We start from the raw sequence: 27,998 nt of genomic DNA on the forward strand, positions 1-27,998 counted from the left end.
AATAGTTTGAGTAATACTGGTCACACAAGACACTTCAAGACCTTTCAGTCAAAATGCCCCATGATTCCACAAAGTGTCAGCATGTGTCTACTGATAGTTCTGCTTTGAGTAATCTTGGTTAGCCCAGAACTAAAATCTTTGCGTAATTATGTTTATGATGTCTGTCTACGGGAGATTATGCTTTGAGTAATAACATGATCACAGCTTGGTCTGGATTGCACAGACTAATATACTTGGTTTTGCGCAGCGTTCAACACGCTTCCTGTTTTAAAAAGTACAGAGTAGCACAGTGCTATGTCGGATGAAGAAACACCCTCTAAAAGTGACACCTAAATTAAGCATTCATACTAACAGTAGGGTGAGTTAATAAATTCCCAAAGTCAAACTTTATCTGAAACATCAATACAATACAGACTTTCAGCAGTTGTGTCTTTGACGTTTATTTATTTTATAACAAAAAGAATTTATACTGTATATAAGACCCCAAAAACATGAACATGATAGGTGACCCAAAAAACACACTACTACTAATACTACTAATACTAGTACTACTACCACTACTACACTCACTAACCGTAGGATACCACACGCCAGTATTGAAGAGCTGCAATGTCTTGACTGCTATGTCTTTCAATCAATCGATGTCAAAGTCTAAGGTTGATGTAAACTAAACTGGTTTTTATAATATAGAGTCCAGAGAGTGTTTTACAAACGCTACCACTGTCGTGGAAGTGGAAACGTAATCTTTCTTTTAAGAACGCTCTATTTCCAACATCTAAAAGAGTGCGGAAGTCGATTGTATATTAAAATATACAACAAGTCATACAGAGACTATGGCAATTTTCAAGTTGGAAATGTTAATGTTTTGAACATTGTCTAAGCTGCATGTTGGTAATGAATGAATGTGTGAGACTAGGGATGCAAAATGCAGCGGAAACTTTCTCAAAATCCCCTGGTTTTTCCAGAAATCCTGGTTGGAGGATTTCCTGTTAATTCCCTCCCGATTCACTGAGTCTTCCAACCGAGATTCCAGGAAAACCTGAGAATTTTGCAACCTTATGTGAGACTAAGATAAGAGGGGGGTAGAAATCAAGTTGTTCTGATGGTTTTGTGTCTGGCCTTCTTTAGGAGGGGTTGGATACCGAGGGACCTTTTTCCTCATCGTCTGGAGGGCAGGCTACAAAATCAGCCAACATGGACGCCATCACTTCTTCATCCAACTGAGAGAAGAGAGAAAAAGAGAGAAAACAGAAACAGAAAGAGGGAGAGAGGGAGAGCGAGAGAGAGAGGGAGAGAGAGGGAGGGAGAGAAAGGAAGTGAGGGAGAGAAAGAGGAAAGTTAGATTTACATCATTCTGTGAAAGAGGAACTGCACAACAGCCATTAACTAACATTTTGTATCTAAAAACAGATGATTGGTATACAGTGAGCTCCAAAAGTATTGGGACAGTGACACATTTTTTGTTGTTTTGGCTCTGTACTTCAGCACTTTGGATTTGAAATGATACAATGACTGAGGTTAAAGTGCAGACTGGCAGCTTTTGGTCCCCCCCCCATTTTAGGGGACCAAAAGTATTTGGACAAATTCACTTCTGTTTATTAAAGTTGTCAAAAGTTTAGTATTTGGTCCCATATTCCTAGCACGCAACGATTACATCAAGCTTGTGACTCTACAAACTTGTTGGATGCATTTGTTGTCGGTTTTAGTTGTGTTTCAGATTATTTTGTGCTCAATAGAAATGAATGGTAAATAATGTAGTGTGTCATTTTGGAGTCACTTTTATTGTAAATAAGAATATAATACATTTCTATAAACTTGTACATGAATGTGGATGCTACCATGATTACGGATAGTCCTGAATGAACCGTGAATAATAATGAGTGAGAAAGTTAGACGCACAAATATCATACCCCCAAGACATGCTAACCTCTCACCATTACAAGAACAGGGGAGGTTAGCATTTTTGGGGGGATATGATATTTGTGCGTCTAACTTTCTCACTCAACATTATTCACAATACATTCAGGATTATCCGTAATCATGGTAGCATCAAAATCAAAGTGCTGGAGTACAGAGACAAAAAAAGATATACAAAAAATTCACTGTCCCAACACTTTTGGAGCTCACTGTATCTACACACAAACCATGTCCAAGGAAGTCGCTCATGGAAAAAAAGGAGCTAAAAGGCTTGGAATGTGAATGGTTTTAAGGATGGTCTGAGAAAGACCACTTACCTTTTTCTTCTCTGTACCCTGTCCTGTTCCTTCCTCCTCTCCCTCCCTCTTCCTCTTCATCCCTCGCCCATCCTCTTCTCCATCCTCCTCTCCTCCTTTCTCGCATTCAGGCTCCTCCCCCTCTGTCTCGCTCGGAGCTGCTGATGACTTAATATCCTCTTTAGCAGAGTCCCCGCCCTGTTTTGCTGGTTCTTCTCCCTGATTGGATGGCTGGTCGTTGCCGCCCACCCTCACTTCCTGTGCAGGCTCCGCTTCCTGTTCGTGTTGAGGGGCGGGGCCTTCAGAAGAGGACGTTGCCTCTGGACGATCGGCTCCCTGCTGCTCACAAGACTTCACTTCCTGCCCTTGCCCCTCCCCTAGCTCCTCCCTCTCTTCCAGAGCGCCGCCCGTCACACACAGAATCTGAGGCATTGTCGGGTCGTTCATCCCTTCAGTGTCATCCTCCTCTCCTCCTTCCCTCTCTTCCTCCAGCACGCCGATGCTCTCTACCTCCTGAGCCTTCACTCCTTCTTCCCCGTACACTCTTCTGTTGGTCTCCAGCTCCTCTATACCTCCTTCCATCTCTCTCTCCATGCAGAATCCCCCCATCCCTCCTTCCTCCGCCACTTCTCGGAGCACCTCTCCTTCCTCCCTCCCCATCCCTCCCCTCCTCCCTTCTCCGTCCAACAGCCTGATCTCTTCCTCCTCTTCTTCTTCTTCTTCATCTTCATCTTCCATCTCCTCCCCCTCTTCCTCCTCATAGTCATCAAACTCTTCTCCATCATAAAACTCTTCTTCTTCATCGGGGAAATCGCTCCCTTCTTCCTCCTCCTCTTCCTCCTCCAACTCCTCCTCCTCCTCTCCCAGCTCGTCCTCATCCTCCATCTCTTCATCCTCCTCCTCTTCCTCTTCAGAGCTGTTGATATTAATAACAGAATGATCTTCCTCACTGGCCTGTTGCTGCTGTAGGGCTCTGCTGGGCTGAGCTAGCTGGTTCTGGAGCTGGTGCATCTGTAGAGTCAAAGTCAGAACATTGTATTTAAAGGGTTCTGGAGCTGGTGCATTTCGGAAACGTCTGTCAGATCATGTGATGAAACAAGCAATGCATAGTGTAGAGAACCATTGTACCATCTACCTTTTAAATAACCCAAAATATAGTAGTATTTTCCGCTTTTTAAATCTGGTGTACAACACCGGACGTAAAAAGACGCAAAAACGAAACTTAAGGGGGGAAGCATAGAAATAGCGCACACAGAACGGATCTACCGCTTCACAGACTTGCTTTTAATGAGAATGAGAGATCTATAACTCACATTTCTTTGTGATTTTACCTGTATGGGGAGACCCAGTGGTGTGGGTTGACCTGGGGCTGGTGGCTGGCCCTGAAGCAACATCTGCTGTAGCTGGGCTCCAGGGAGGGAGTCAGCCCCAACTCCTAACCCCACAGAGGGAGCACCGAGCTGGGTCACGCCGGTGGAGTTGAGGGGGGGAACCAGAGAGGCTAGTGGAGCTGGAGGGAACGAGTTGATGGAGTTAGGAGCGGCGGAGGAGGGGAGGAGAGGGTGAGGGAGGGAAGTGGAGGGGAGGAGAGGGTGAGTGAGGGAGGTGGAGGGGAGGTCATTGGAGAGGGGGAGGGAGATGTCCCCGCCTGGGTCGTCCCCTGGACCGGGTACGGGGAGCGTGGCACCCCCTGGTACTAAGGAAGACACGGGGAGAGTGGCCACGGTGCTGGCGCCATCTTGGTTCTGTAACATCAGCATCCCCCGTGGGAAGATGACAACGCTATCGTCCGAGTCGCTCTCTAGTGAAATCTCCACATCCTCTGCTTCCTCTTTGTCGTAACGGATGAAGACGGGTCTCTGGCCCTCTGAGAGCCCCAGCCCTGCCAGCTCGCCCTGATGGGGAGACAGGAGCAGGTCTCCTGGAGTAGAGCCCTGGCCAGAGAGCCCGGGAGGAACCAGAGATAGGTGGTTGTCCAGGGAACCTAGGAGGGTATGGCCCAGGCCGAGTGTGTGTCGGCCGGGGAAGGGACCTCCGAGGAGGGTGGGGAGGGTGAGGCTGGAGGCCTGGGAAGGGGTGAGGAGGGAGGCGGCAGGGCTGGGTTTGAGGGTGAGGGGGGGCAGGGGGAGGGAGAGGGATGGGGTGCGCGGGTGGAGAAGGGAGTTGCATATGGTCAGGGCCTCAGTGCAGAAGGAGGAGACCTGAAGAGAGACACGAGAGAGAGAGACACGAGAGAGAGAGAGAGAGAGAGAGAGAGAATGATCAGTAAACAAGTGCATTCTAAAAAGGTCACTAGTCCAGTACATTTCACTATGGACACAAATTTGCCTGAGCTAACCAAAAGGAGAAAATAACAGTACACATGGAAAATACTCCTACGCTATATACAAATCTACCCAGAGTATCTCTAAACAGCCTATGAGGGTAACATGACACCACTAAACTCAAGTTGAACTGTCTCTCAAAACATTCATTTTATTCACAGTTAAAGAAAAACTGTCAGCAATCAAGTTTCCAAGGTATACGACTTTCAAAATACAGAAATACAGTCGGTATGATGTATTTTGAACCATATGTTTTATATTTTTAAATTTTTATATTGCAAAATGGATCATACCGGCTGTATTTATGCATTTTGAATGTTATATACACCTTGGAAACTTGATTGCTGACCTGCAAAACATTTTGGGACTATATCAACAATGGACAAATTAAACAAATACTAAAAGATAGTTTTTGGGTGGCGTTTTCCTTTAAATACAGTGCATTCGGAAAGTATTCAGACCCCTTCCCTTTTTCCACGTTACGTTACAGCCTTATTCTAAAATTGATTTTTTTTAAATGTTATCCCCTCACCAATCTACACACCAAACCCCATAATGACAAACCGAAGAGGTTTTTAGAAATGTTTGCAAATGTAAAAAAAAAAAAAAAAACGTATTTACATAAGTATTCAGACCCTTTGCTATGAGACTCAAAATTGAGCTCAGTTGCATCCTGTTTCCATTGATCATCCTTGAGATGTTTCTACAACTTGATTGGAGTCCACCTGTGGTAAATTCAATTGATTGGACATGAAAGGCCTCCTGTAGCTCAGTTGGTAGAGCATGGCGCTTGCAACGCCAGGGTTGTGGGTTCGATTCCCACGGGGGGCCAGTATGAAAAATGTATGCACTCACTAACTGTAAGTCGCTCTGGATAAGAGCGTCTGCTAAATGTCTAAAATGTAAATGTAAAATTTAGAAAAGGCACACACCTGTCTATATGAAGGTCCTACAGTTGACAGTGCATGTCAAAGCAAAAACCAAGCCATGAGGTCAAAGGAATTGTCCATAGAGCGCCGAGACAGAATTGTGTCGAAGCACAGATCTGGGGAAGGGTACCAAAAAATGTCTGCAGTATTGAAGGTCCCCAAGAACACAGTGGCCTCCATCATTCTTAAATGGAAGAAGTTTGGAACCACCAAGACTCTTCCTAGAGCTGGCCACCAGGCCAAACTGAGCAATCGGGGGGAAAAGGGCCTTGGTCAGGGAGGTGACCAAGAAACCGATGGTCACGCTGACAGAGCTCTAGAGTTCCTCTGTGGAGATGGGAGAACCTTCCAGAAGGCCAACCATCTCCGCAGCACTCCACCAATCAGGCCTTTATGGTAGAGTGGCCAGAAGGAAGCCACTCCTCAGTAAAAGGCACATGACAGCCCGCTTGGAGTTTGCCAAAAGGCACCTTAAGGACTCTCAGACCATGAGAAACAAGATTCTCTGGTCTGATGAAACCAAGATCGAACTCTTTGGCCTGAATGCCAAGCGTCACGTCTGGAGGAAACCTGGCACCATCCCTACGGTGAAGCATGGGTGGCAGCATCATGCTGTTGGGATGTTTTTCAGCGGCAGGGACTGGAAGACTAGTCAGGATCGAGGGAAAGATGAACGGAGCAAAGTACAGACAGATCCTTGATGAAAACCTGCACCAGAGCGCTCAGGACCTCAAACTGGGGCGAAGGTTCACCTTCCAACAGGACAACGACCAAGAAGACGCAGACCCTGACTGAGTCTGTAATACCAACATGTTTAAAGCAGACCACCATAGTCCCTGTGCCCAAGGAAACTAAGATAACCTGCCTAAATGACAAATGAACCGTAGCACTCACGTCTGTAGCCATGAAGTGCTTTGAAAGGCTGGTCATGGGTCACATCAACACCATTATCCCAGAAACCCTAGACCCACTCCAATTTGCATACCGCCCCAACAGATCCACAGATGATGCAATCTCTATTGCACTCCACACTGCCCTTTCCCACCTGGACAAGAGGAACACCTATGTGAGAATGCTATTCATTGACTACAGCTCAGCGTTCAACACCATAGTGCCCTCAAAGCTCATCACTAAGCTAAGGATCCTGGGACTAAACACCTCCCTCTGCAACTGGATCCTGGACTTCCTGACGGGCCGCCCCCAGGTGGTTAGGGTAGGTAACAACACATCCGCCACGCTGATCCTCAACACGGGGGCACCTCAGGGGTGCGTGCTCAGTCCCCTCCTGTACTTCCTGTTCACCCATGACTGCATGGCCAGGCACGACTTCAACACCATCATTAAGTTTGCTGACGACACAACAGTGGTAGGCCTGATCACCGACAACTATGAGACAGCCTATAGGGAGGAGGTCAGAGACCTGGCCGTGTGGTGCCAGGATAACAACCTCTCTCTCAACGTGATCAAGACAAAGGAGATGATTGTGGACTACAGGAGAAAAAAAAAGAGGACTGACCCCATTCTCATCGACGGGGCTGTAGTGGAACAGGTTGAGAGCTTCAAGTTCCTTGGTGTGCACATCACCAACAAACTATCATGGTCCAAACACACCAAGACAGTCGTGAAAAGGGCACGACAAAGCCTATTCCCCCTCAGGAGACTGAAAAGATTTGGCATGGGTCCTCAGATCCTCAAAAAGTTACACAGCTGCACCAGAGAGCATCCTGACTGGTTGCATCACCGCCTGGTATGGCAACTGCTCAGCCTCCGACCGCAAGGTACTACAGGGTAGTGCGTACGGCCCAGTACATCACTGGGGCCAAGCTTCCTGCCATCCAGGACCTCTATACCAGGCGGTGTCAGAGGAAGACCCTCAAAATTGTCAAAGACTCCAGCCACCCTAGTCATAGACTGTTCTCTCTGCTACCGCATGGCAAGCGGTACCGGAGCGCTAAGTCTAGGTCCAAAAGGCTTCTCAACAGCTTCTACCCCCAAGCCATAAGACTCCTGAACAGCTAATCATTGCTACCCGGACTATTTGCACTGCCCCCCCATCCCCACCCCCTCTTTTACGCTGCTGCTACTCTGTTTACTCTGTCACTTTAACTCTACCCACATGTACATATTACCTCAATTACCTCGACTAGCCGGTGCCCCCGCACATTGACTCTGCATCGGTACCCTCCTGTATATAGCCTCCCTACTGTTATTTTATTTTACTGCTGCTCTTTAGTTATTTTGCTTGTATTTCTTTTTACTTAACACTTTTCAGCTAAATTAACATGTGTAAATATTTGTATGAACATAACAAGATTCAACAACTGAGACATAAACTGAACAAGTTCCACAGACATGTGACTAACAGAAATTGAATAATGTGTCCCTGAACAAAAGGGGGGGGGATACCAGATGCATTAAGTACTTCAGTGCATCTCCTCCTCATGGACTGCACCACATTTGCCAGTTCTTGCTGTGAGATGTTACCCCACTCTTCCACCAAGGCACCTGCAAGTTCCCTGACATTTCTGGGGGGAATGGCCCTAGTCCTCACCCTTCGATCCAACAGGTCCCAGACGTGCTCAATGGGATTGAGATCCGGGCTCTTCGCTGGCCATGGCAGAACACTGACTTTCCTGTCTTGCAGGAAATCACGCACAGAACGAGCAGTACGGCTGCTGGCATTGTCATGCTGGAGGGTCATGTCAGGATGAGCCTGCAGGAAGGGTACCACATGAGGGAGGAGGATGTCTTCCCTGTAACGCACAGCGTTGAGATTGCCTGCAATGAAAACAAGCTCAGTCCGATGATGCTGTGACACACCGCCCCAGACCATGACGGACCCTCCACCTCCAAATCGATCCCGCTCCAGAGTACAGGCCTCAGTGTAATGCTCATTCCTTTGACGATAAACGCGAATCCAACCATCACCCCTGGTGAGACAAAACCGCGACTCGTCAGGGAAGAGCACTTTTTGCCAGTCCTGTCTGGTCCAGCGATGGTGGGTTTGTGCCCATAGGCAACGTTGTTGCCGGTGATGTCTGGTGGGGACCTGCCTTACAACAGGCCTACAAGCCATCAGTCCAGCCTCTCTCAGCCTGTTGCGGACAGTCTGAGCACTGATGGAGGGATTGTGCATTCCTGGTGTAACTCGGGCAGTTGTTGTTGCCATCCTGTACCTGTCCCGCAGGTGTGATGTTCAGATGTACCGATCCTGTGCAGGTGTTGTTACACATGGTCTGCCACTGCGAGGACGATCAGCTGTCCGCCCTGTCTTAGGCGTCTCACAGTACGGACATTGCAATTTATTGCCCTGGCCACATCTGCAGTCCTCATGCCTCCTTGCAGCATGCCTAAGGCTCGTTCACGCAGATGAGCAGGGACCCTGGGCATCTTTCTTTTAGTTTTCATTAATTGTTTATGGTTCATTGAACAAGCATGGGAAACAGTGTTTAAACCCTTTACAATGAAGATCTGTGACGTTATTTTGAATTTTATGAATTATCTTTGAAAGACAGGGTCCTGAAAATGGGAGGTTTCTTTTTTTACTGAGTTTATATGCAGGCTACTGAGCTTGTCTGATGCTTTAAGCACTGCGATTAAACATTGAGACACACAAATTACAAAGAGGGAGCCAGAGATCAATATAGCCTAACCAGAAGAAGAAGGAAAACTGTTCCCGACCCTCCTCCTCCTCCTGCTGGCCTTCGCATTCTGCCGTTAAGCTCCTGAAGTTGCCGGTTATAGGCTACACCAGCTGTCGGCAACCTTTTCCATTTGGAGTGACAAGTTATCGTACCATTTCTACTGATCTGCGTGCCAGTTATGATTTTCATATGCACATTTTCGTGGAACAGTTTCATTTCATTCATTATAAAAAAAAGTATTCACATCTCCAAATCAATGTCATGTGGTTAATAAAAATTATATAAAAATGAAAATGATACAAATCTAAAAGTAACTTCTACTGCCATTGCCAATATGTAAAAATAGCCTACATAAAGCCAACAAAAAAAATTAACATTAAGCCTGCAGGTAGAACATTTCCAGATAAAAATGAATATCCTATAAATCACATTGGCTACAAATGGCCTGTTTGCAAGGAACTTGAAATGTTTTATCAACTATTAACTTAGTCCGGCCCGAAGCTCGTTCTAGCAAACTTGCAACATTGCATAAAATATTCTGGGCCCTCAGAGTTTCCCGGGCCAGTGCACTCCGGACAGGCAGACACAGCTGTACACTATTTGCGCAAGGGATAAGAAGTAATCAGGTAGGCCTTTTTATGACGTTTCCACCGGACCAGAGCATTAAAAATGTTTTACCCTTTCATGCAGAGTGGTTATTAAAAGAGAGAGCTAGAAAGATTTTTCAAATAGGCTACATTGAGGAACTATTGTCATTCTCAATGGATGTAAAAACAGACTTTGTTTACTTGCTGTTTTGAGGCAAAGAAAACATTACTTTGAGAAGCTCCACAGTGATGGCGAGTTAAGACAATCAGAAATAGTATCATACTTCTATACGCGTAATCAGGTGCGTGTCCTTGCTCAACATTGACAGGAGTGCTTCAAACAAAAGACAATTAATACATTGACAACTTGTAAATTGAATGAAATAAACCAACACTTTTTTATCACGAGTGTAGCCTAGGTTGTGGGCTCCGCAAACAACATGTCCACTCCTACAATGACAACGGTAAGACTGTAATAATAATATATTGAATGCATTAACAGAAATTACCGTAACAAAACAAACATTGTAGATGATAAATGATGGTAATTAAGGTAAATGTACTACTGGGGATACTGGTGTGCCTCCACAATGGATTAGTCCACTGAGACAGGCGTGAGTCAGACAGGTGTCTCGTGTGCCATTAAAAATAAATCATATATTTGCCACTGCTCGACCCAAAGAAATATTGGTCGACCAACAGCCAATCGACCAGTCGACTAAATGGGGTCAGCCCTAATATTATATATTTAAGCAATAAGGGCTGAGGGGGTGTGGTACAGTGGGGAAAAAGTATTTAGTCAGCCACCAATTGTGCAAGTTCTCCCACTTAAAAAGATGAGAGAGGCCTGTAATTTTCATCATAGGTACACATCAACTGTGACAGACAAATTGAGATTTTTTTTCTCCAGAAAATCACATTGTAGGATTTTTAATGAATGTATTTGCAAATTATGGTGGAAAATAAGTATTTGGTCACCTACAAACAAGCAAGATTTCTGGCTCTCACAGACCTGTAACTTCTTCTTTAAGAGGCTCCTCTGTCCTCCACTCGTTACCTGTATTAATGGCACCTGTTTGAACTTGTTATCAGTATAAAAGACACCTGTCCACAACCTCAAACAGTCACACTCCAAACTCCACTATGGCCAAGACCAAAGAGCTGTCAAAGGACACCAGAAACAAAATTGTAGACCTGCACCAGGCTGGGAAGACTGAATCTGCAATAGGTAAGCAGCTTGGTTTGAAGAAATCAACTGTGGGAGCAATTATTAGGAAATGGAAGACATACAAGACCACTGATAATCTCCCTCGATCTGGGACTCCACGCAAGATCTCACCCCGTGGGGTCAAAATGATCACAAGAACGGTGAGCAAAAATCCCAGAACCACACGGGGGGACCTAGTGAATGACCTGCAGAGAGCTGGGACCAAAGTAACAAAGCCTACCATCAGTAACACTACGCCGCCAGGGACTCAAATCCTGCAGTGAAAGACGTGTCCCCCTGCTTAAGCCAGTACATGTCCAGGCCCGTCTGAAGTTTGCTAGAGTGCATTTGGATGATCCAGAAGAGGATTGGGAGAATGTCATATGGTCAGATGAAACCAAAATATAACTTTTTGGTAAAAACTCAACTCGTCGTGTTTGGAGGACAAAGAATGCTGAGTTGCATCCAAAGAACACCATACCTACTGTGAAGCATGGGGGTGGAAACATCATGCTTTGGGGCTGTTTTTCTGCAAAGGGACCAGGACGACTGATCCGTGTAAAGGAAAGAATGAATGGGGCCATGTATCGTGAGATTTTGAGTGAAAACCTCCTTCCATCAGCAAGGGCATTGATGGCTGGGTCTTTCAGCATGACAATGATCCCAAACACACCGCCCGGGCAACGAAGGAGTGGCTTCGTAAGAAGCATTTCTAGGTCCTGGAGTGGCCTAGCCAGTCTCCAGATCTCAACCCCATAGAAAATCTTTGGAGGGAGTTGAAAGTCCGTGTTGCCCAGTGACAGCCCCAAAACATCACTGCTCTAGAGGAGATCTGCATGGAGGAATGGGCCAAAATACCAGCAACAGTGTGTGAAAACCTTGTAAAGACTTACAGAAAATGTTTGACCTGTGTCATTGCCAACAAAGGGTATATAACAAAGTATTGAGAAACTTTTGTTATTGACCAAATACTTATTTTCCACCATAATTTGCAAATAAATTCATAAAAAATCCTACAATGTGATTTTCTGGATTTTTTTCTCTCTCATTTTGTCTGTCATAGTTGACGTGTACCTATGATGAAAATTACAGGCCTCTCCCATCTTTTTAAGTGGGAGAACTTGCACAATTGGTGGCTGACTAAATACTTTTTTCCCCCACTGTATGTATTATTATGTATGGGTGTTATATATGGAGATATGATAGGTCTGATAGGTCAGTGTATATGGCCAATATACCACGGCTAAGGGCTGTTCTTCAGCACGACATCCCTTAGTCGCCTGTAGCTCAGTTGGTAGAGCATGGGGCTTGCAACGCCAGGGTTGTGGGTTCGTTTCCCACGGGGGCTAGTATGAAATTGTAAGTCGCTCTGGATAAGAGCATCTGCTAAATGACTAAAATGTATATTGGCCATATACCACAACCCCCCGAGGTGCCTTATTGCTATTATAAACTAGTTATCAATGTAAATAGAGCAGTAAAATAAATGTTTTGACATACCCATGGTATACGGTCTGACATACCACGGCTGTCAGCCAATCAGCATTCAGGGCTCCAACCACCCAGTATATAAATATGGGGCGTGTATGATAGGAAAACTGTGTGTGTGTGTGTGTGTGTGTGTGTGTGTGTGTGTGTGTGTGTGTGTGTGTGTGTGTGTGTGTGTGTGTGTATGTATACACACACTACCGGTCAAAAGTTTTAGAACACCTACTCATTCAAGGTTTTATCTTTATTTTTACTATTTTCTACATTGTAGAATAATAGTGAACACATCAAAACTATGAAATAACACATATGGAATCATGTAGTAACCAAAAAAAGTGTTAAACAAATAAAAATATATTATATATATTTGAGATTCTTCAAATAGCCACCCTTTGCCTTGATGACAGCTTTGCACACTCTTGGCATTCTGTCAACCAGCTTCATGAGGTAGTCACCTGGAATGCATTTCAATTAACAGGTGTGCCTTCTTAAAAGTTAATTTGTGGAATTTCTTTCCTTCTTAATGCGCTTGAGCCAATCAGTTGTGTTGTGACAAGGTGGGAGGGGGGGTATACAGAAGATAGCCCTATTTAGTAAAAGACTACGTCCATATTATGGCAATAACAGTTCAAATAAGCAAAGAGAAACGACAGCCCATCATTACTTTAAGACATGAAGGTCAGTCAATCCAGAAAATGTCAATAACTTTTAAAGTTTCTTCAAGTGCAGTCGCAAAAACCATCAAGTGCTATGATGAAACTGGCTCTCATGAGGACCACCACAGGAATGGAAGACCCAGAGTTACCTCTGCTGTAGAGGATAAGTTCATTAGAGAGTTACCAGCCTCAGAAATTGCAGCCCAAATAAATGCTTCACAGAGTTCAAGTAACAGACACATCTCAACATCAACTGTTCAGAGGAGACTGTGTGAATCAGGCCTTCATGGTAGAATTGCTGCAAAGAAACCACTACTAAAGGACACCAGTAAGAAGAAGAGACTTGCTTGGGCTAAGAAACACGAGCAATGGACATTAGACCCGTGGAAATATGTCCTTTGGTCTGGAGTCCAAATTGGAGATTTTTGGTTCCAACCGCTGTGTCTTTATAAGATGCGGTGTGGGTGAACATATGCATGTTCATTTTCCAAATTGAGATGGTTTGGGATGAGTCGGACCGCAAAGTGAAGGAACAGCAGCCAACAAGTGCTCAGCATATGTGTGAACTCCTTCAAGACTGTTGGAAAAGCATTCCAGGTGAAGCTGGTTGAGAGAAGGCCAAGAGTGTGGAAAGCTGTCATCAAGGCAAAGGGTGGCTATTTGAAGAATCTCAAAAATAAAATATATTTTGATTTGTTAACACTTTTTGGGTTACTACATGAATCCATGTGTGTTATTTCATAGTTTTGATGTCTTCATTATTATTCTACAATGTAGAAAATAGTAGAAATAAAGAAAAACCCTTGAATGAGTAGGTGTTCTAAAACTTTGGACCGGTGGTGTAATAGATATACACAGCTCTGGAAGAAATTAAGCGACCACTGCAAATCTTTCTTAAATCAGCATCACTACATGTATGACAGCCATTCCATTCCAGTGTCTGTTGAATTCCAACACAGGCACACCTCATTCTACTGAATTAGGTACTGATTAGGTGATCACCTGAACCAAATCTTATTTAACGAGGAAAAATATAAAAACCACTGCTGTGGTCATCACTATCCTCTTGCAATAGCACAGCTGTATGGCAAAAACAGTGCTAATAGTACCTCAAAAGTAATATTAATCAAAAAATAACTATTGACCATGCCAAGAGTTGAAAAGGAAAGTTTTGAGTGAGGGAAAGAAGGGTTCAATTCTGGCTTTACTGGCAGAGGGATACAGTGAGCGTCATGTTGCTTCCATCCTTAAAATTTCAAAGACGGCGGTTCATAAGAACAAGGTCAAGCAGCAGACATTGGGGACAACAAAGCTACAGACCGGTAGAGGGCGAAAACAACTCTCTACTGACGGGATGACCGCCAACTCATTCGAATGTCACTCAACAACCGTAGGATGACATCAAGTGACCTACAAAAATAATGGCAAACGGCAGCTGGGGTGAAGTGCACGGCGAGAACAGTTCGAAACAGGCTCCTAGGGACAGGGCTGAAGTCGTGCAAAACTAGAAAAAAGCCCTTCATCAATGATAAGCAAAGAAGAGCCAGGCTGAGGTTTGCAAAATACCATAAGGATTGGACCGTAGAGGACTGGAGTAAGGTCATCTTCTCTGATGAGTCCAATTTTCAGCTTTGCCCAACACCTGGGTGTCTCGCACCCACAGTGTCTCGCACCCACTGTGAAATTTGGTGGAGGATCGTTGATGATCTGGGGGTGCTTCAGCAAGGCTGGAATCGGGCAGATTTGTCTTTGTGAAGGACGCATGAATCAAGCCACGTACAAGGTTGTCCTGGAAGAAAACTTGCTTCCTTTTGGTCTGACATTGTTCCCCAACTCTGTGGATTGGTTTTTCCAGCAGGACAATGCGCCATGCCACACAGCCAGGTCAATCAAGGTGTGGATGGAGGACCACCAGATCAAGACCCTGTCATGGCCAGCCCAATCTCCAGATCTGAACCCCATTGAAAACATCTGGAATGTGATCAAGAGGAAGATGGATGGTCACAAGCCATCACACAAAGCCGAGCTGCTTGAATTTTTGCGCCAGGAGTGGCATAAAGTCACCCAACATCAAATGTGAAAGACTGGTGGAGAGCATGCCAAGACACATGAAAGCTGTGATTGAAAATCAGGGTTATCCACCAAATATTGATTTCTGAACTCTTCCTAAGTTAAAACATTAGTATTGTGTTGTTTAAAAATGAACATGATCTTATTTTCTTTGCATTATTCGAGGTCTGACAACACTGCATCTTTTTTGTTATTTTGACCAGTTGTCATTTTCTGCAAATAAATGCTCTAAATGACAATATTTTTATTTGGAATTTGGGAGAAATGTTGTCAGTAGTTTATAGAATAAAACAAAAATGTTAATTTTACCCAAACACATGCAGTGGGGAGAACAAGTATTTGATACACTGCCGATTTTGCAGGTTTTCCTACTTACAAAGCATGTAGAGGTCTGTAATTTTTATCATAGGTACACTTCAACTGTGAGAGACGGAATCTAAAACAAAAATCCAGAAAATCACATTGTATGATTTCTAAGTAATTAATTTGCATTTTATTGCATGACATAAGTATTTGATCACCTACCAACCAGTAAGAATTCCGGCTCTCACAGACCTGTTAGTTTTTCTTTAAGAAGCCCTCCTGTTCTCCACTCATTACCTGTATTAACTGCACCTGTTTGAACTCATTACCTGTATAAAAGACACCTGTCCACACACTCAATCAAACAGACTTCAACCTCTCCACAATGGCCAAGACCAGAGAGCTGTGTAAGGACATCAGGGATAAAATTGTAGACCTGCACAAGGCTCGGATGGGCTACAGGACAATAGGCAAGCAGCTTGGTGAGAAGGCAACAACTGTTGGCGCAATTATTAGAAAATGGAAGAAGTTCAAGATGACGGTCAATCACCCTCGGTCTGGGGCTCCATGCAAGATCTCACCTCGTGGGGCATCAATGATCATGAGGAAGGTGAGGGATCAGCCCAGAACTACACGGCAGGACCTGGTCAATGACCTGAAGAGAGCTGGGACCACAGTCTCAAAGAAAACCATTAGTAACACACTACGCCGTCATGGATTAAAATCCTGCAGCGCACGCAAGGTCCCCCTACTCAAGCCAGCGCATGTCCAGGCCCGTCTGAAGTTTGCCAATGACCATCTGGATGATCCAGAGGAGGAATGGGAGAAGGTCATATGGTCTGATGAGACAAAAATAGAGCTTTTTGGTCTAAACTCCACTTGCCGTGTTTGGAGGAAGAAGAAGGATGAGTACAACCCCAAGAACACCATCCCAACCGTGAAGCATGGTGGTGGAAACATCATTATTTGGGGATGCTTTTCTGCAAAGGGGACAGGATGACTGCACCGTATTGAGGGGAGGATGGATGGGGCCATGTATCGCGAGAAGATGGGTCGTGGCTGGGTCTTCCAGCATGACAACGACCCGAAACACACAGCCAGGGCAACTAAGGAGTGGCTCCGTAAGAAGCATCTCAAGGTCCTGGAGTGGCCTAGCCATTCTCCAGACCTGAACCCAATAGAAAATCTTTGGAGGGAGCTGAAAGTCCGTATTGCCCAGCGACAGCCCCGAAACCTGAAGGATCTGGAGATGGTCTGTATGGAGGAGTGGGCCAAAATCCCTGCTGCAGTGTGTGCAAACCTGGTCAAGACCTACAGGAAACGTATGATCTCTGTAATTGCAAACAAAGGTTTCTGTACCAAATATTAAGTTCTGCTTTTCTGATGTATCAAATACTTATGTCATGCAATAAAATGCAAATTAATTACTTAAAAATCATACAATGTGATTTTCTGGATTTTTGAAATTACAGACCTCTACATGCTTTGTAAATAGGAAAACCTGCAAAATCGGCAGTGTATCAAATACTTGTTCTCCCCACTGTACCTATAAATAGTAAAACCAGAGAAACTTATATTCTTGCAGTGGTCTCTTAATTTTTTCCAGAGCTGTATATATAATGCTACCTCTATCAGTTGATGTATGTGGTGTATATGTGTAGTTGTGTGTGTTTGCAGTGTAAGAGTTTGTGTGTGTGTGTGTATATACATACACACACACACACACACACACACACACACACACACACAAGTTGGTGTGTGTGGTGCAGTTGTGTAATTGTGTGTGTATATATCAGTATGTTCTTATTGAAAGTATAATTGATGAGGCAGGAGAATGTTTACTTGGTTGCTTAAACACAGACCACCAAAACAAAACACCAGGACATCAACAGAGCCTGTGTGAGAGAAAGTCATACATTTAACCCACTCCATACCTTAAGGCTGCAGCCAGTGTGTGTGTGTGTGTGTGTGTGGGGGTGGGGTGGGGGGTGCACTGTGCATTCGTGTCTATCAGTGTGTGTGCGTGTTCTATTTTATTTTATTATAAAAATGTGCGTGCATGCATGCCTGTGCAGTCCCTGCTTGCATAATTCCCCCTACCTTCAGACTCCTATCCCTACGTCCGTGGCTGAGTATGGACACCGTACAGGTGAGGGGCGGGGGCCATCGAGGTGGGGGCACTAGGACCAGGGCTAGGAGCAGGCGGTAAAGCTCCCTACGAGGGAGGGCACTACCGTATTGACCACTAACACCCCCAGCCCCCGCCCCGGTCCCACAGCCACCCCCATGCTGCTGCTGCAGGCGCACACACAACGGGAGGACGACATCGTGGAGACGCTGGGGGAAGAGTGAGAAAGAGAGAGCATCAACACACAAACAGTATCATAAACAAACGCTATGGGGAAGGTTTATATAAGAATATCTCACACACACTGAACTGACCTTGTGTACATCTTCCTTCAGCAGAGTTCCACTGGTCAATATGATCTGTCTCAGTGCTGCAGAGAAAGAGAGAGTTGAATGTTTTACTCTCACCACAGCACAGCTAGTCAAGATATCATTCACCTGTGATTGTCTGTAATGCTAAAAATACACTATGAAAAGGAATGGTCATTCACTGGCAACATAACTCAGGAAAAAAAAAGACCATGAAAATAATTTATTTTGTTTAGTTTACACATTTGTCTCCAATGTAAACGCATGAGATAAACCCCGCCCCTCACCTCTGAGTGCAGACACGCATGTGTCCTGATTGGCCAGCGAGTCTCCTTTCCTCTGGAGAGAGGCTCCGCCCCCGTTGCCCATAGCCAATCCAGGCTTCCGGCTTTTAGGGCAGGGCTTGCTGGAAACCAGATCAGCCACTGTCGACTGGGCCGCACGGAGCTGAGGACAGAGGTGGAGATGGAGAGAGGTTGAGACGGGAGGGAGAGGAGTTGGAGAAGGGAGAGAGGTTGAGAGGGGGAGAGAAAGGTTGAGAGGAGAGGGAGAGGGGTTGAGAAGGGAGAAAGGTTGAGAGCGGGAGAGAGAGGTTGAGAGGGGGAGAGAGAGGGGTGGAGAAGGGAGAGAGGTTGAGAGGGGGAGAGAGAGGGGTGGAGAAGGGAGAGAGGTTGAGAGGGGAGGGGTGGAGAAGGGAGAGAGGTTGAGAGGGGGGAGAGAGAGGTGGAGAAGGGAGGGAGAGGTGTGAGAGGGGGAGAGAAAGGTTGAGAGGGGAGGGAGAGGGGTGGAGAAGGGAGAGAGGTTGAGAGTGGTTGAGAGAGATTGAGAGGGGAAGAGAGGTTGAGGGGGGAGAGAGAGGTTGAGAGGGGGGAGAAGAGATGTTGAAAGGGGTGGAGAGAGAGAGGTTTAGAGGGGTGGAGAGAGAGAGGTTGAGAGGGGTGGAGAGAGAGAGGTTGAGAGGGGTGGAGAGAGAGGTTGAGAGGGATGGAGAGAGGTTGAGAGGGATGGAGAGAGAGGTTGAGAGGGGTGGAGAGAGGTTGAGAGGGGTGGAGAGAGGTTGAGAGGGATGGAGAGAGAGGTTGAGAGGGATGGAGAGAGAGGTTGAGAGGGATGGAGAGAGAGGTTGAGAGGGGTGGGGAGAGAGAGGTTGAGAGGGGGTGGGGAGAGAGAGGTTGAGAGGGGTGGGGAGAGAGGTTGAGAGGGGTGGGGAGAGAGGTTGAGAGGGGTGGGGAGAGAGGTTGAGAGGGGTGGGGAGAGAGAGGTTGAGAGGGGTGGAGAGAGAGGTTGAGAGGGGAGAGAGATAGGTTGAGAGGGGGGAGAAGAGATGTTGAAAGGGGTGGAGAGAGAGAGGTTTAGAGGGGTGGAGAGAGAGAGGTTGAGAGGGGTGGAGAGAGAGAGGTTGAGAGGGGTGGAGAGAGAGGTTGAGAGGGATGGAGAGAGGTTGAGAGGGATGGGAGAGAGAGGTTGAGAGGGGGCGGAGAGAGGTTGAGAGGGGTGGAGAGAGGTTGAGAGGGATGGAGAGAGAGGTTGAGAGGGGTGGGGAGAGAGAGGTTGAGAGGGGTGGGGAGAGAGAGGTTGAGAGGGGTGGGGAGAGAGAGGTTGAGAGGGGTGGGGAGAGAGAGGTTGAGAGGGGGTGGGGAGAGAGAGGTTGAGAGGGGTGGGGAGAGAGAGGTTGAGAGGGGTGGGGAGAGAGAGGTTGAGAGGGGTTGAGAGAAAGGTTGAGGGGGGGAGAGAGAGGTTGAGAGGGTGGGGAGAGAGAGGTTGAGAGGGGTTGAGAGAAAGGTTGAGAGGGGGGGAGAGAGAGGTTGAGAGGGGTGGAGAGAGAGGTTGAGAGGGGTGGGGAGAGAGAGGTTGAGAGGGGGTGGGGAGAGAGGTTGAGAGGGGAGAGAGATAGGTTGAGAGGGGGAGGCGAGGGGTGGAGAAGGGAGAGAGGTTGAGAGGGGGAGAGAAAGGTTGAGAGGGGAGGGAGAGGGGTGGAGAAAGCAGAGATGTTGAGAGAGGAAGAGAGAGGTTGAGAGGGGGGAGAGAGGTTGAGAGGGGTGGAGAGAGAGGTTGAGGGGGGGAGAGAGAGGTTGAGAGGGGGGAGAGAGAGGTTGAGAGGGGGGAGAGAGAGGTTGAGAGGGGGGAGAGAGAGGTTGAGAGGGGGGAGAGAGGGGAGGAGAAGGGAGAGAGGTTGAGAGGGGTTGAGAGAAAGGTTGAGAGGGGGGAGAGAGATGTTAAGAGGGGTGGAGAGAGAGGTTGAGAGGGGTGGAGAGAGAGGTTGAGAGGGGTGGAGAGAGAGGTTGAGAGAGAGGTTGAGAGGGGGGAGAGAGAGGTTGAGAGGGGGGAGAGAGAGGTTGAGAGGGGGGAGAGAGAGGTTGAGAGGGGGAGAGAGAGGTTGAGAGGGGGGAGAGAGAGGTTGAGAGAGGTTGAGAGAGAGGTTGAGAGGGGGGAGAGAGAGGTTGAGAGGGGTGGAGAAGGGAGAAGAAGAAAGGAGAGGGAAAAAAGGAGAGGTGGTTGGCGTTAGACATAAGTGGAGGGTGAGTGAAATGTTTTGACCAAAAGCAGTGCACTACATAGAGAACAGGTTCCGTTTCAGACAGAGCCATAGTAATGACAATCCTAAACTTTCGCCTTGCCAATAAACCAATCAGATCTCATCACCCTGACAGAGTCCGCCCCCGGCGTGATGTCACCCAGCAGGTGGGCCAGTAGGATCTCGGAGTGGGTGGGGCTTCCCTGCAGCACACCGGCTGAGGCTCCTCCCACCTTGACCCAGAGTTCTAAGGTTCGGTACAGGGACACACGCACTGCACTATGGGTCAAAGGAGAAACACATCGAAAACAAATGAAGAGATTTAAAGTGTGTGTGTGCGTGTCTGCATGCGTGTGTGTGTGTGTAAGTTACCTGAATGCTCTCTGTTGTCCCAGACTGGTTTCAGGTAGAGGGGTCCAGGCAGACAGAGTCTGAGAGAACAGTCTCTGTAACACACTGGAGTACTGCACCAACCCACTGCCTACACTGAGATACATACAGCAGGGAGCCAGAAGAAAATCCATCAGTCCACTAATGAATAAAACACACACAATAACCTCCGACACATTGGTGCGGCTCGGCCGGGTCGTGTTTTCGGATGACGCACGGCTCTCGACCTTCGCCTCTCCCGAGTCCATACGGGAGTTGCAGCGATGGGACAAGACTGTAAATACCAATTGGATATCACGAAATTGGGGAGAAAAAGGGGTACAAAAAAATGTAACATGTATTTTAAAAGCCAGCACTTGGGTAGCCTGAGTACCAGATCTGTTTGTGTTGTCATGCCAACTTAACTGGTTGACTATAAAATGACAGCAATAGAGTTGGCATGAGCACAAACAGATATGCATCCTGCTGCTGCATTGTGGGGGCTGTTGCCTAGGCAACCGAAGACTCATTTGCTTGTTTCAGCCAGGTTTTGTCTAGATGGGATACAGCTTTTGTCAGATTTGACCCAGCTAGCACTCGGGTTGCCTTCAGTAGGGTACTTACGCTGTGATGAGAGCACGCAGAAGCTCTACAGTATGGTTGTGTATGGAAGGCAACACCAGTAGCCGCACACACCCATCACCTGTTACATTCTGGAAGGCAAACACACAGAGAAACACAAGATGCCATTAGCGGTCATACACCAACTAGACGGTCTTTCAGTTCTTGTAGATTCCGGAAGTTAACTCACTATGCTCTTGGAGCTGACAGCCAGGGCGCGACAGACCAGGTTAAGGACCTGCTGTATAGGCAAACGCACTGCAGAGACCGGATCCACACTGAGAGAAACAAATCACGGTCAAACACTCATCACTTACAAAAAATACATGTTTTGGGGGTTTTTAACTTGGGAAAATGACTTTTGGGTTCAAATAAAAGTTAGTGTGTTATATACATGAATGCTGAGTGTGTATGTTTGAGTGTGTTAAAAGAGTATGTACCGGAGGCACCTACCCGAGGGTGTGTTTGAGCGCCAGGCTGACAGCTCGGTATCTGTGTTGGAGCTGGAGGAGGAGAAGGGGGTCTGTGTCGTCCAGAGGAGGGTAGGGAAGCTCTATACCTGGCCCCTCATACGGCACCATCCCTTCTAGACCACAGGAGATAGAGAGACGAGGGAGAGAATCACATCAGTTACTTATAACATGGATGAGCAGCACACTGGTTGTACAACTAAGACCACCATGTTCTTCAAGATTTCAGTTCATAGAAGTGTTCTTTACCTGACTCTGTACCCTGGTAGAGCTGTGCCAGCATGCCATTGGCCGAGGCCAGCAGGCAGTGAAGCTGATTGGTCCATCCATCGGCTCTACGCCCGCCTCCCCCTCTCTCCAAGACTCCGCCCAGACAAGGCAGACGACCATAACATTCACACGCCACCTCTTGGACTTTAGGGCTGACACTGTCCATGTTGGATAAGAAACAGGCACCCAGTTTGTCCTGTTGAAGACAAATTGTCAGTGAAGAGGAAATTCCGCAACACTGGAAGGGCAGTGGAAATCTGTAGGGGGGGGGGGGGATTACAGGTATATTAATCATTTCAAATTGTACGTTTATAAAACATGTACCTGTCATTCAAAATAAGAAAATAAAGGGGTAAGAACTAGTTGAATAATAAATTCAGTATAAACAGGAAAATAAAACAAGAAAGAAGTGGGCCGTTACACCCCCAACATGTCTCAAAGCATTACTGTCCATGATATCTGTAAGGGTACGGATTCCACATTTGGACAATTGGGGGAATTCTCAGTTACATTGTTTTTCAATTTTGTGCCAAATAGAAATCGTGTGCGCAATAACATGACCAAAGTGAAGTTTACATTGTTTAAGGGATATATCAGTGGAGACCACCTCTTCCAGGACAATAGGAGACACCATATTACATTGTTTAAGGGATATATCAGTGGAGACCGCCTCTTCCAGGACAATAGGAGACACCATATTACATTGTTTAAGGGATATATCAGTGGAGACCACCTCTTCCAGGGCAATAGGAGATACCACATTACATTGTTTAAGGGATATATCAGTGGAGACCACCTCTTCCAGGGCAATAGGAGACACCATATTTCTCTTTATACTCAACCAGGGTATTTAGGATGTTTTTTGTTTTGTTTTTCTACAACTGTACGGACTCGGGAGAGGCGAAGGTCGAGAGCCGTGTGTCCTCTGAAACACCACCCAGCCGAGCCGCACTGCTTCCGCTTAACCCGGAAGCCAGCCGCACCAATGTGTCGGAGGAAACACTGTACACCTGGCGACCGTGTCAGCGTGCACTGCGCCCGGCCCGCCAGTGCGCGATGGGACAAGAACATCCCTTCCAGCCAAACCCTCTCCTAACCTGAACGACACTGGGCCAATTGTGCGCCGCCCCATGGGTTTCCCGGTCGCGAACCAGGATCTCTAGTGGCACAGCTAGCACTGCAATGCAGTGCCTTAGACCACAGCGCCACTTGAGAGGCCCAGGAAATACAATATAAAGTCTGGTACGGATAGTCCTCCAATGTCTTTCCCTCTTTGCAAGTTTGTTAATTTTATCCAGGCTTGCTTACCTTGCCATATACATTTTCAAACCACACTATGGATTTTATCCCAATAGCCAGAAGAGGGACTAGGGAAGCATTGAACTACAGAAATTCAGCCGTGGCAATATATTCATTTTAACAATCGATATTCGGCTGGTTAAAGCAACTGGGATATTAGTCCATCTACTGAGGTCGAATTTAATTGATTTTAGCATTCTAAGGTAGAAAATATACTACTCTCAAATATTTAAAATGGGAAACGATGGGGATTCCATAAGTAGAGATGGAGTCCTCCATCGGGTCTTGAGAGGCAGTAGGGCAGATGGTTAGATTTATTTTATTAAAAAGTATTAAAACCAACGCATTTCAGGCCTTATCCTTCATCGGGGGGGTCTACTACAAAGCAGGATCAATGAGTTAGCTGATAACTTTGATAAACAACCTGAAATAACTACAGATTTTATGGTTCAGTAGAAAGCTAAACTTCCATATGTGTTTTTGGTTGTTGAGTCAATTAGACCATGCCAATGATAAGCTTATCTTTCAAAAAAGTTATTTCCTAATATTTAAGCAAGTTAGCTGGTTTGATCCTGCTTTTTAGCATACCCCTCAGAGTTTCTTCATAAGAACACAAATGGTCAGAGACAGAAATACAACACAGCGTCTCCCAAACAAACATAATATAAAAAAACAAGCATCTTATTTGTAAATGTAATGAATGGGTGACGTCTACTACTTACCCTCAGGGAGCCACAGGCTCTGGGGTAGAACGTCATACATGCGGTCATCCCCTCCATGGCAGCTAGGTGAAACTGTGAGAGACAAAAAACACATGTATTTTCCAACCTGTACCCACAATTAGGTGTGTGGCAGTTATGAAAGAATGTCAGCCGGTTATGGTCATGGAAATGACTGCCACTCACGGTAATTGACCGTTAACATAAACATGTATAGCATCTCCAGGCCACCACGCATAAAAGCCGCGCGCCCTTGGAACAATTACATTTTAAAAAGTCACCAAAATAAACTAGTAATATAAACCACCACAATAGATCCATTATTTTAGGCAGGTCTAAAAAAAAACATTATGATATGAAGAAAATGTATTTCAGAAGAACAGAATATGAGTTGGCCTACTTACTGTATGTTATCTGGCTATGCTCCATGCCATAGGCTGTAGGCTTGTTCATTTAGCTGACAAGATATGCTTATAAGTCCCGTGCCATTATTTTATAATAAGAATAATATAATTGAACTTAGCTGAATAAAATAGAAAGGATATTTTTCCCATTCCGGAGCTAGTACGAATATGAAGTGGATATGTTGAGCGTAAAAGTGATCATTTGAAACAGCTCCTATATGCTAGATTTAGAGTTATTTGGCTAATTTAGTTGTGAATGACACAACCCTTAGAATGTCTTAGAAATCAAAACATATATGGGCTGCATGATGTGACTATAGGCTATTGATTAAATAAAGAGCGCAAAAAAAGCTTGTGCTCGGTTCCTTGCCTCAGGCGGCACACCCTGTTTTTGTCATCAAGTGATCATATTTTCACCCACCAGACTATTCTCAATTGAATTGCGTCTTTACTAATATGGAACAGGGCAGGAAAAAATAAATAAAATACATGTCAACCGTATGCATGTTAACTCTAATAGCAAATGGAGGCCGCTTTCCCGCAGTTGAATCATGCCGGGTTGGCTACTCTGGTTTGATAGCAAGCAGCTGAAAAACATGCCTAAATATAGTAGCAGCTGGGATCCTCCTCTTTTTAGTGGCAACCATCTAAACTCTGCTTTCACATGGGATTGCATATAGAAATGTCTGGGCTTATAAGAACACTTATTTCACGTCACACATCAACCTCTCGCTGCACAACAGGTGATATTCCGCCCAAACTCTATATACCATGGCTCTCCAACCACGTTTCTGTGGCTACCCAGTGCTTCATTTGGTAAACCAAGTGAAATCTGTTCGGGAACATCGAAAGTAACATGTTTTCACAACTAAACATATTTAATTAAACTGTTGACAGCCCCTCTCTCTGCATGCTTGAGAAAGGAATGAAGGAGAAAGAGGCGGAGATGGAAACGCACAGTGGTGAGATATTCTGTAGCTAAAAGGTAATGTGTCAGCCTATTAATTATGAAAATATTTAAAAAATGCCCTATTACTAGGCTATCAAAATAAAATAAAAAATTAACTATAATTCTCTGCAAGCTGCCCTGCACAATCAACCAACCAACAGCATCACCTATCCTATACGTTCTCTCCCAGACTCATGGATAGAAAGTTTGGAGCGTAGCATAAGGTAACCAGTCCATCCAGTATGCATAATAATACAGTCCACACTCAAAGGCTATTACTAGAATTTGTTTAATTTTAGAGTATAGGCTAGACCAATTATGTACCAAAGATATCTTAAATCTATGTGTGTAATATGCAGTAGGCTATTAAGCAATGTATTGTATATAACCGGGTCTATATAGGCGTAAGCGTAAGCTCTAATGTGTATAAGTGTTCTACATGAATCATCACTTTAGAAAGCGCTGTCCATTTCGTTGTGTTTGGCTTTGAAACAACATCCAGAACGACCACGTGTTCCACTCAGTTTCAACCTGTTGTTGAACTTCTTTCTTCAAATTGATCAATCACAGCGGGGTGAGTTTTAAAAGCAGGATACTGTTTTGATGATAATTGTTTGATTTGATTTTCTATTGCATTTGCATTGATGTCAGAGTGGTTAGAGGGACAATAGAGCCCTGAGTACCAGGCCATTAGCGACCTGATGATCGTTGGTTAGTTGGCTACTACCAAAACATGTCCAGAGTGAATAAGAGGAGATTACCGTGACCCAACGGTCACATGGAATTTGACTGCGGTCATGACTCATGACTGCCAGTGTGGCGGTAATACGATCACTGCAACAGCCCTACCTACAATCTGAAACATTCTTCTCTAACACAGAATAAATCTTGCAGATTTTGCCACCATCACAATTTACTTCAAATGGTATTCTCCAGCCTACACAATTACAGTGCTTGAAGTGGAATTAAATAGGCGCAGGTACTCATTTTGGGTGATGGTACTCATCATATTTTACAGTCAATATTCCATAAGAACTCCTGGTACTGAAGCTGTGGAAAATGTGAGGTGCCACACAACTCAGTACCAGTGTGTACCGGCCCAATTTAAGCGTTAGTCTTACCTCAGACTTGAGGCCTAGCAGGGAGGTGAGGATCCCCAAGATAGAGTTGAGGCCCACCTCCCTGGCCAGCTCAGGTAGCTGGGAGGAATACTGGAGCAGGTCCTGGAGAACACCCACCGCTAGCTGGATGGACGGGAGAGGGGCCTGGGACTGGGGGAGAGAGAAGAGAACGAAAATTGTGAAATTGAATACATTTAGCTCAGGGGTGTATTCATTAGTCAAAGACCGTAGCAAAACATTTGGGTTGTTGCAAAACATTTTGCAACGGAAAACGTTTACTCTAGGAACCAAACAGAAGCAAACGGAACGAAACCTAGCGGAATTTGTCCAATAGAAACTCTTGTTTTAATTGAAAAAAACGTTTTTTTACATTTGGAGTAAACAGTTTCCGTTGCAAAACGTTTTGATACGGTCTGCTACTAATCAATACCCCCACACTTTCAGACGTCCCTATGATTTCAGATGAGAAAGAGCGGTTTTATTTCATTGTGATGTGCAGATGTCGGTTTGATTTGTCTCATTGTTAATGTTTTGGACCGATGTAGTTACTAGCTACAGTACCTGCATATCTTTAATCGAGGGGTGTACTCATTACGCCGATTCTGTAGCAAAATATTTTGTCTGCTGCAAAACGTTTAGTTTTTAATTGGACATATTCAGGTAGGTCCTCGTTTCGTTCCGTTTGCATCCGTTTAGTTCTGAAACGGTAAACGATTACCATTGCAAGACGTAATGAATACACCCGATGTTTGCCATAGGTGTGTTTATGGTAAAAGTCTACAGGTGTTTCCAGTCCATACGTGTGTCTTACCTGTATGACCTGCTGTAGGGACCTTAGCCAGGCCAGACAGTGTTGCTGGAACACATCACTAGAACTATCCTTGACCAACACTGACAGCAGACACAGGCCCTCAAACCTGGTTTTGCTGTTGCCGAGTTTGGCATTGCTGAGTCCCACGAGACAACCGACTGCTCCCGAACTCTGGGGGTTAGAAGCCAAGCGAGAAGTAAGTGACAACAACCAGGCGATCAACCCTACTATACAAACTTTAGAAGCAAAACTTCATTAGAGTTAGCTATGTAGCAAGGTATATAGCTATGACACAACAGTAAACAGGAAAACAAAGACTAACACGAGTCCATTGCATCGAGACAGATGCTACGGACTGGAGCGCCGAAGGGATGCTGCCATCCGTGGCTACTTCCAAGAATAGCTGACTAATTTTACCTGAGTCGAAACCACTCCATGCTCCCGGTAATTCGCTAAAAGTGCAGGTAAATATTCGGGCCGCTGCTCTTTCAGAACAGACACCAGACCCTCGGTTAACCGCATATTGGAGGGGCCATGCATCCAAGCCGCTGCTGCAGCCATCTTGCCACTTCGCCACGCTACAACGTCATCAT

General features: G+C 45.7%; 1 protein-coding gene across 1 annotated transcript; it reads right to left on the reverse strand.

Moving 5' to 3' along the window:
* Window positions 1-424: 424 nt before the first annotated feature.
* LOC121554673 (proline-, glutamic acid- and leucine-rich protein 1-like) lies at window positions 425-27,998 on the reverse strand. Its single transcript, XM_041868341.2, has 16 exons — window positions 27,823-27,998; window positions 27,406-27,576; window positions 26,595-26,744; window positions 24,124-24,195; window positions 22,082-22,298; window positions 21,816-21,948; window positions 21,553-21,640; window positions 21,366-21,454; window positions 20,745-20,858; window positions 20,501-20,651; window positions 18,145-18,304; window positions 17,864-17,919; window positions 17,522-17,758; window positions 3,545-4,414; window positions 2,235-3,224; window positions 425-1,220 (listed from the first exon to the last, which is right to left on the reverse strand). The coding sequence occupies exons 1-16, from the start codon at window positions 27,964-27,966 to the stop codon at window positions 1,125-1,127; spliced, it is 3,738 nt and encodes a 1,245-aa protein (XP_041724275.2). The 5' UTR covers window positions 27,967-27,998; the 3' UTR covers window positions 425-1,124.

The sequence above is a fragment of the Coregonus clupeaformis genome, chromosome 39 (assembly GCF_020615455.1).
Source record: "Coregonus clupeaformis isolate EN_2021a chromosome 39, ASM2061545v1, whole genome shotgun sequence".
In the NCBI taxonomy this organism is placed as follows: domain Eukaryota; kingdom Metazoa; phylum Chordata; class Actinopteri; order Salmoniformes; family Salmonidae; genus Coregonus; species Coregonus clupeaformis.

What these genes read in the sequence shown, in the direction of transcription:
- LOC121554673 (XM_041868341.2), bottom strand. Translation starts at nt 27,966, where the DNA reads ATGGCTGCAGCAGCGGCTTGGATGCATGGCCCCTCCAATATGCGGTTA. An exon ending in CTGTCAGCTCCAAGAGCATA is followed by an intron (nt 21,455 to 21,552) that starts GTGAGTTAACTT and finishes TTTGCCTTCCAG; the next exon opens with AATGTAACAGGTGATGGGTG. An exon ending in ATGCGTGTCTGCACTCAGAG is followed by an intron (nt 17,920 to 18,144) that starts GTGAGGGGCGGG and finishes CTTTCTCTGCAG; the next exon opens with CACTGAGACAGATCATATTG.